General features: G+C 40.6%; 1 protein-coding gene across 2 annotated transcripts in view; it reads right to left on the bottom strand.

The window, feature by feature from the left end:
• Nucleotides 1-9014, bottom strand: part of mgll (monoglyceride lipase) — a 55460-nt gene extending 46446 nt beyond the window's left edge. Inside the window, exons 1-2 of one of the 2 annotated variants that reach the window (XM_008284721.1) lie at nucleotides 8930-9014; nucleotides 4900-5035 (exon numbers count right to left, since the gene is read on the bottom strand). In XM_008284721.1, coding sequence (XP_008282943.1) covers nucleotides 4900-5027 — 128 coding nt within the window. In that variant the 5' untranslated portion in view covers nucleotides 5028-5035; nucleotides 8930-9014. Of the gene's footprint in view, nucleotides 1-4899; nucleotides 5142-8929 lie in introns of those variants that run through there. The other variant, XM_008284720.1, reaches the window with a different exon arrangement.
• Nucleotides 9015-9230: the final 216 nt, after the last annotated feature.

Here is a 9230-nt window from a genome sequence, read left to right as displayed (position 1 = left end):
TCTAATTCCTACCATACGGGCCCTTAAATCCATCATTTAACACGCAGCTGCTCTGAAGTATTTCAGACATGTTCTTCTTCAGATTATAACAGAGGCAGTATTGTTAGACAGTGGTCACCGTGACATGTGTGAAACTTTTCTACTCCACCTGTTACAAATTCACCAGTCCATCAGATAAAATCAAACAAAAAGAAGAACTCCTATTCTAATGAGCGTCATTTACATTCTATCTAAAGGTGCTTTCCCCTCCTTCTGCTCTGTAATCTGTTTCACTCAGTTTGTTGCTCAGACATTTAGTCATCGGACCACCCTGCTGCTTCACACAAAGGTCACAACTGAACAGACTTCGCATGGGTCTTTCCCATCCGCACATTGAGGAATTTTGCTTTAAACCATCTGCTTAATAGCCGCTTTGTTTTACTACACAAACACCCCATGCGATAAAAGCGTGTGTCCCTCAGTTAGTTGAGTCAATCATTGTAGGTTTGGTGTCATGGTTGCAGCACAACATATCTCCACTGGTGTTAATGATCATCAGGAAGGTGCCATGGTGTTGGAATGGAAGAACACTTCACATGCAAGTTGATGCTCTGGCTTAATTTGCAACTACGGTAATTATCAATAACTTGTTTATTTTTCCTTTGTGTTATTTGAATTTTGAAGCCAATCCTCTGGTAGCTTCGGCAACTTTTGATTGTGCGGTACATCTCTGGATTTCAGGACTCACTTTGTACTTGTATAAAATTGTGATTTTTTTTTCTCCATATTTTTCTGATTAATTAACAAACAAAACGTATAAATGGATATAGTTGTTAATTGCAGTCCTTTGTTGGTTTGTTTTGAGTGCTCCCCAATGAAATATCTTACTGCCAATAGTAGTGCATTACCAGAAGTCACTATATTATCACGCCTTCTTTTGTAACACATTCTCAGCTTTCTGTGGTTTTGCATGATGGATCCACAGACTCACAGCTACCCACACACTGCAACACCCAGAGTAGCAATTCAACACAAAGTGACAACGTGTGTCAAAACCAAATTTATCATGCAGGGATTCTGCTCATAATCATACATCACTACAAAACTTTTTTTCTTTTTTTTTGTGATGTCTGCAGAGTTTGTGTAGGCTGCTTCTTTTTTTTTTTGTACACTGCCTGGAGTTTTCTTTGATTTTCAAAGCTTATCACTGCACCAGCAGCGACTGTGGCTGATATGACACTGTTCGTATCACACGAGTGGAAAAAGATAAATGGATTCAGAAATAATCTTTCAAGCTCAAATGTGTTATTCTATGAAGTAGAGCGTTCAACTTTTGAGATAGCCACCACTTTGTAATTAATTATACCTGTGTGGCTAAGCCCCTAAATTTCATAAATATGGTTCTGTCATGCTGTGTCACTTTGTGTTCATGTGAGTGCTGCAGTGGGTGGGCAGCTGTGAGTCTGTGGAGCTATCACCCAAAGCGCAGAAAACTCTTGTTGTGAAACATCAGAGTTAGTGTTAAAAATGGGAGGTGACTAATAGAGAATTTATAAAGTGTAGGCTGTACGATGGGCAAAAGCCTCACCTCAGCTGCTTTACACTTTTATAACCTTCTGTGTGTTACTTTGATTTCGCATTTAGCGATTTAGATATCATGCGTTTATGCTGATTTCACTCTGATTTGCCCGGAGGTTACAATTAAATGAAAATTAAATGAAAAACAACTGATCATTCCAGCCAGTAAATCACACTGGTGTGATGGCTTTCCATTAACCTTTACGTATAAAGGCCCCCTGATGACATGATTAGAGGTGAGGATGGGATTTTACTGAGCAGCTTCTGTTTTGTCAGCATATAAACCCTTGTTGTAAACATACCTCACACAGTTTACAGGAGCTGCAAGCACGAATTAAAGAATTTTACGAGTTTCAGTGTACAATCTGAGCATCCTGTAGATGTTAAGTGTTAAAGTGAAGCTCCTGCACTTTGGTGTGCATCATTCTTCTGTGGACTACAAGGCAACGATTAAAAAAAAAAAAAAAAAAAGAACATGGGTTGACTAATACACACATCATTACATTGGGCCTTGCATGCCTCTTTGTGCCATGCCTGCATGCATTTTTAGTTTGCTCATTGGCTGGCCTCGAGTGAGAAATCTCTTATATAAGCTCTCCAAAGCTTCAGTTCTAAAACAGTTACAACACAGAGGGCTCTGCGGCTATTTTAATCCTGCAGTGATTCAGCTTTGTACTAAATATGATTGAGGAGGAAAATATAGTTTATATAGTGTGCCTTTATGAGTACAGCGTTATTGATGCTTTTGGCAGAAAGGGGTAGGAGGCCTTTCTAAGATGCTTTGATGGGAAGCTTTAAATATACGAACAGAAATCTGCTCGTGCGGCATAATTTTTGTTCATGCATCGATCTGGGAGACAGCTTCTGTGTCCTCAGTGGCAAGTACAAGCTCCAGTGTTTGTCAGTCACACAAAAACAACACCTCAGTGTATACAAGCAGCCCCGCGTACACATACACAATAAATCAAGGCTGTCTGCAGAGTCAACACACACATGCTATTGTAAACTACGAGGCACTTTTTATGGAGCAATTTCATAGTTGCGGCACAGACACGGTGTGGGTTAATGAGTCAGCGCTCTACTGTGTGTTTAATCAGAGATACTTCGATTCCAGATGTTTTGTGGGGATTTCTGTCACATCTCTTTCCTTCCCTGCTGCCCCCCATACGTGCAGCTCTGCGGTTTCTAAAGTGACATCTGTGTTCTGTTTCATGCGCCGCCGCCACATGTTGCGGAGCGCGGTGGACATAAAAAGGCTCAGAGTGCAAAGCAAAAAGGGGCCTCCGACGGCAGACGGTGGAAAATATCGCTGTTAAACCAGAAGTGTTGAGTGTTTTTAACTCGAAAATGGACTAGTTCTGCTGTTTGATGTCTTTTTGGCAACCGCTTGCGCTCGTTCACACACCAGAACGGCCGATGAGTCAAGATTTCAGGCCTGTTGCAAATGAACTATGATGGCGTTCACCGGTTTCTGCTTTTCCTCATGCTTGTAAAGTTGAGTTTTAAGAGTGAGGGGAGTCGTATTTATCTGTTTCTTTTTATGCTCCTATATCAGAGTCAAAGCTGCGAGCCAAAATATAACTGAGTTAGCTTTTAGCTGCAGCTCAGACTGACAAAAACGTACAGAAGTCCACATGATGTTCCCTCTGCAGCCCTGCTTGTGATCCCCTCAGGGTGTTCTATACATTAAAGTCATGGACTGTTCCCAGTTTGTGGTGTGAAATCAGCTGCTCTGCTTTTAAAAAAATGTCCTCAAAAGACTGATGTATTAACAGACTGCCAACTTCGAGCTGGTCGAGTAACTGTTCCTGGATCTGTTTTTTCTTAAACGAGGTCGCGACCCAGAATGAGTCACTGGTGCGTCTGGTAGCCACCACCATGAGGAGATTAACATAATTAGAATGTTTTTTTAACTGAGCATGGGTCAAACAATGAGGCTGAAATGTGCAGCTTTGCTCCAGACGTCCTTATTTAGTCGTGTAGTTTCAGCTCTCGGTCAGAAAAGTTCAAACAGTGATTGAATTAGTCACATTTTCAAGCCCGGATTGTGCTGTGACAGAATGTGGAGGATGGGCTGAGCTGATCGGAGGAGTGTTTTTGCAAGTTTGACACATACTCAGCAAGAATTGTGTTGGTCTGGAAACGTTCTGAGAAAGTTCTGCAAAGTTGAAGTCAAGTTTTCGATGATAAGTTCTTTTGTAGTTGTCGGAATGTTCTTCTTAAAGGCTGGACGACGGCTTTTCTTGAAATGAGAACGTTCTTCCTTTGTTATCACGTAACATTGTGTGAATGTTCTATAATTTGTTCCCTCGATAACATCCCCAAAACATCCTCAGAAATTTGCAACCGAGACTGTCACGTTGCAGTAATGTTTTATAAATCCACAGTCTAACATCTTGCAAATATTTCTTAAACATTGGTTTGCAAACGTTCTTCCTTTGTTGTCGTTTAACATTGTGTGAATGTTTCATGGAGGAACGTTCTATAACGTGTTACCTCGATAACATCCCCAAAACATCCTCGGAAATTTGCAACCGAACATTGCAGGAACGTTTGATAAAAACCATAATCAGCCGAGGATCTTGCAAATATTTCTTAAACATTGGTTTGCAAACGTCCTTCCGTTGTTGTCATGTAACATTGTGTGAATGTTCTATAATGTGTTACTTCGATAACATCCCCAAAACATCCTTAGAAATTTGCAACCGGAACTGTCACGTTGCAGGAACGTTTTATGAAACCATAATCAGCCTAAGATCTTGCAAATATTTCTTAAACGTTGGTTTGCAAACGTTCTTCTTTTGTTATCATGCAACATAATCTGATAACATCCTCTGAATGTTCCAATAAAACACTGTCTTGGTGAATGTTTAACTTCACAGGTGCATTATTCAAACTGAGCACTATCTTCTTATAACATTAGACTGAAATGTTTTCCATCTAACAGTATTAGAACTTGCAGGTAATGTTTGCCAAAGTTGCCCAAACATTCAATGCTATCAGCGTAGGCGGCTGCTTGAAAGTGAAATCTGTGTCCAACATGTAATTCCATCCAGATCAGTGTGTACTGGTCCACTCTGGTGTTGGTTTGACACTCTGTGGAACAAAGCAGGTCAGCAGCTCTACACATGAACTTCCAGGACCTCACTGGAGAGCTCAAGTCATCATGTGACTCCAGGACTGCGGACAGTCATGTGGGTTGGATTACCTCCAGCAACACATTAGAACAGAGCACTTTAAATTAAAACATCTCTTCTTGCAGCCTACAGTTGATCTGACAACACAAACCCCCAGACTCTCTGTTTCCGCTACTTTCTCTCTCTCTCTCCGCTGTGCACTGACCTTGGCGGGCCGGCGGGCTCCCAGTAGCGGCAGAACAGGTGCAGTCCGTCGGCGTTGACGATGTGCTGCAGGTCGGTGTAGGGGACTCCCTGCGGGCTCCGCCGCGGAGCAGCTCCCGGTTCGGGCATGGAGGGGTCTGCAACAGAGACGCGGAACAGCGATAAGAGCACGTCGCCGCCGCCGTAGAGGTAGCAGCTGAAGCCGGCGACGAGCAGGCAGGTCGCGGCGGTGGCGGCGTTCATTGTTTACTGTTGTTGTTGTTTTGTTTGTTTTGTTTTTGGTGCGTGCGGTAAGCGTGCATCGGTGATGTGTGCGGGTCTGGGTAGCGAGGATCTAATGCTGAGCGGCGCACACACACACAACCACGGACACACACACACACACACACAGGCAGGCAAACGACCGGCGTGACGTAAGCAGACCATATGCTCCACTCTCTGCAAGCTCTCTCTACCATCCCTCCCTCTCTCTCTCTCTCAAGCTCTCTCGAGAATTCAAGTTCTGTTCGTTGACAGCCTGCGCGAGTCCAAAGTCCATCATATTACAATATGTTCGTCTATTTAATTAAAAATAAATAAAATAAAATCATCTGCTAAAAACTGATCGTGCTTCATGGTAAAGCTGTTTCATCGTCCTCAAATTTGTTCATCTCCTTCCATTAAAGAAAAGGCAAAATTCACAATAGTCACTAAAATAACTGGAAAATGAAAAAAGTAATAATAAATAAAAAATTTCTAATTTATAATTTAGTGAAATAAGGCATTTCTTTTTAATTGTGGTTGGAAAGAATAATTAAAAAAAAAAAAAAACTGTCCTGGACAAATTAGAGCACTTTGCTGATGAGCAGTGTCATGATTTTCATTACATTTTTATTTATTATTACTTTTGTCAATTTCACCTTATTTCAGCAGTTTTTTTTACTTCTTTAATGGGAGGATATGAATACATTTGAGGATAACTGTACATAGTATACAGCTGCTTTTATCTGAATCAAGCAGTCATAACGTCCAACACATATCATTATATTTATGCAACTTTTGCATTTTCACAGTTTATAGTATAATCATGAAAACAATTTGGTTATTGCCAATTCATTTTAAATAATTAGACCCCTGACATAAGTTATAACTTCAAAATGGTCTTATTATCATTGATATTTAAATTCCTGGCATAAAAAAAAAATTATGTCAACTCACCAATCAAAAGCTGTGCCAGCTTAGCCAACACTAGCGAGGAACTTGTGCTAGCTGGCCAGTGCTACAGCAAGCTAAACAAAAAAAGGCTAACACAACAGTTTAATTGTTGGCAATAATTTTAAAATAATAGGGACATGACATAATGTATAACTGTATTATGTTCTTATTATTATTGATATTAAAATTCCTATAAAAATAAAGTCACTGATCAGTAGTGGTACTTAGCCAACACCAGCAAGGAATTTAACCTAGCTAGCTAGTGCTACAGCAAGCTAATTATTAGCTTAATGTAAAGCCAGCCTGTCAGCCTTTTAGGCAGGTACTAACACATTCTTTTAACTACTTGTTAGCTAATATATCATTTTATTTGATAATGGTGAACGTATTTTATCTGAAATCAAGGCCAGAGTACCGAAAATCCCTGATGTCGATGCAGGCTATCACATACAAAATTATTTTAGATTGTTTTTAAAAACAGCTTTATATTTGAGAATTAATTTTAAAACACTGGGTCTAGACATATGTTATAACTTAAATGTAACTTAATCATCATTGATAATTCAATCCCTGACATAAAATTAATTTACCAGGGGTGCTTAGCCAACACTAAAGAGGAATCCAAGCTAGCTAGCCAGTGCTACAGCTACCCAATATAGTAAAATGTTATTCGCTTGACGGAAAGTCAGCTAGTTAGCCTTTTAGACAGATAATAATGCATGTCTTTACTGTCGGTTCACTACCTGGTTAACTTTTATATCATTTGTATTAGATGATGGTAAAGACAATTTATCTGAATTCTAGGCTAGAGTATTGAAAACCACTGATGTTCATGTAGGCTAACATGTGAAAATGACTTTAGATCATTGTTGTAAACAGTTTGATATTTGCCAATTAATTTTAAATCAGTGAGTCCAGGACAAATGTTATAACTTTAATATAACTTAATCATCACTAATAATGTAATTTGTGACTTTAAAATAGTGTCAGTCAACACTGGCAAAGAATACAAGCAGGCTAGCGCTACAGAAAGCTAATATAGCATAATGTTATTAGCCTAATGTAAAGCCAGCTTTGAGACAGATAACAACACATTTTACTGCTGGTTAGCTACAGTACAGTACAGTAATATTTTAGAGCTATTCATTTCAAAGTACAAATAAAGTTTCCCGCAGCTACAGAGTATCATAATACTGATCTCCAGTCTAGAGGAACGTTTCCTGAAGGTTTCACAAAATGACTTTCGGGAAACGTTTCCTGAAGGTTCTGCAAAAATAAACAAATAGAAACAAACAAACAAAAACCTTCCGGGAATATTCACTGTAAGTTAGTGTTTGCTGGGAGTAATTATTATTATTATCATTTTAGTCAGACTAATGGATTCATATTAACAATTTAAAGAAATAATTTACGTATCTTATAACAGGAGCTTCTTTTGTGCTCTCAAAATGTCAACATGCTTAAAAAAAACACTTGTTTGGGAATGATTGATTGATTATTGATTGACTGACTGAGCTAAGGCCACCATCTTGCAAGAACTGAAAGGAAAACATCAATACCTATATATTAGTGGTCATGAGGGGACTAATGGTTCTAAATGTAAACCTACATATGGTGTCATTAAAACTGCATCATTGTGCTATAAGGAAGAAACTTAAAAAAAATCTATAACAAACTAAGAAAAGAGCCCCTTTAGCTTGCTTTAGTCTAGTTATTTCATTTTCACCAGCTTTTATAACTGCCCCTCCAGTCTCAAACACTCCACATCTGCATCACCAACAAACCAGATTCTTTTGAATGAAATCTTTCTTAGTCCTTTTTCCCTCTCTCTGCTGCACACACACACACACACACACACACACACACATAGCAGTAATCTTTATTCTCTCTGAAGCCCAACACCCCACCCCCCAGCTCCCTCTCCATCCCTCAGATCACCGCTGAGGCTTCTCTGGCATCAGGTCCAGCCTGGATCTGCGGCGCGTTCACGGTGCGCAGCATTACAATGAAGCGCACAGTTTGCGTGGCGCACCGCCGGAGGTAAAAATAGCAGCGGTGTGAGGCTATTTCCTGAGGTGATCGGGTGTCGTCCTTCAGCATGTAGGCTGGCTCACCCTCCTTTTTAAAAAAATGTAAAATATAGGTCACAGCCAGTGATAATGAATCAATTAAAACAGATGAGTAAACTATCAGGCTGCCGCTTGGTGCTTCAAAAACCCACACCCCTGCTAGGAATTTATCAATTTCCATCCTTATAATTTATATCACTCAGTCATAACCCAGCAGCCCCGGACAGGAAAATGCGCACAAAATGATTGATTGATAAGATGACAGCGTCTCTTTCTGCTGCCAATTCTGTGGCTCACGTCAGCTGCAGGATCCCCAGAGCGCAAAAGGAAAAACAGAGGATCATGTGCACCACACATGTGGGAAATAAGCACTATAAGCTTACGTGGATCATATTGGAGAGAAGAGAAAAAGCCCTACTCCTCTTTTGTTTCCATCTCTGCTGACTCCACATAAGGGTTTTGCATGGATGCAGAAAAAAAGAGCACTTAAGCTGACATTATTGTAATTAATCGATTCATCTGCTCTCTGCGCTCTGACAGCTTGTTTTTCTTTTTCTTTTGTGTTTTTTATGGAAATGATGAATGAAGGCAGATAAGTTACACAGCAGAGGTAAACATATATAAACACACACACACACAGCGCGGATGATGGAGATGAAACCCTCCCAGTGCGCCCACAAATCGTCCCGCAGACGCACCGGAGCACAAAGTCTCCTTTACGCATAAGCATCAAAGCGACATAATCCGGTGAGCTGATCGCGGACTAACCTGCACAGGAGCGTCTGCAGCAGAAGTTTCGGCTCCTCTCTCACTCCTTCTCTCTCTCACTCTCTCTCTCCGACGCTTTCCTCTCGCCACCCGCCAAGAGAAGAATGCGGTCGGCGACGTTTGGGGAGAAACTAAATAAGAAATCACACCCTCTCCACCCTCTCTCTCGCTCTCTCTCGCTCTCCCTCTCTGTGCGCACACACACTCATGCGGAGAGGCGGAGTGCTGCTCCCCCTCTCGTTTAGCCTCATTTACCCTTAAAAAAAAAACACGGTTGAGTCCACATGGTTCACATTTCTAC

This window comes from Stegastes partitus, unplaced genomic scaffold (genome assembly GCF_000690725.1).
Source record: "Stegastes partitus isolate 25-593 unplaced genomic scaffold, Stegastes_partitus-1.0.2 Scaffold369, whole genome shotgun sequence".
Lineage (NCBI taxonomy): Eukaryota > Metazoa > Chordata > Actinopteri > Pomacentridae > Stegastes > Stegastes partitus.
This window is presented reverse-complemented; position numbering and strand designations above follow the sequence as displayed.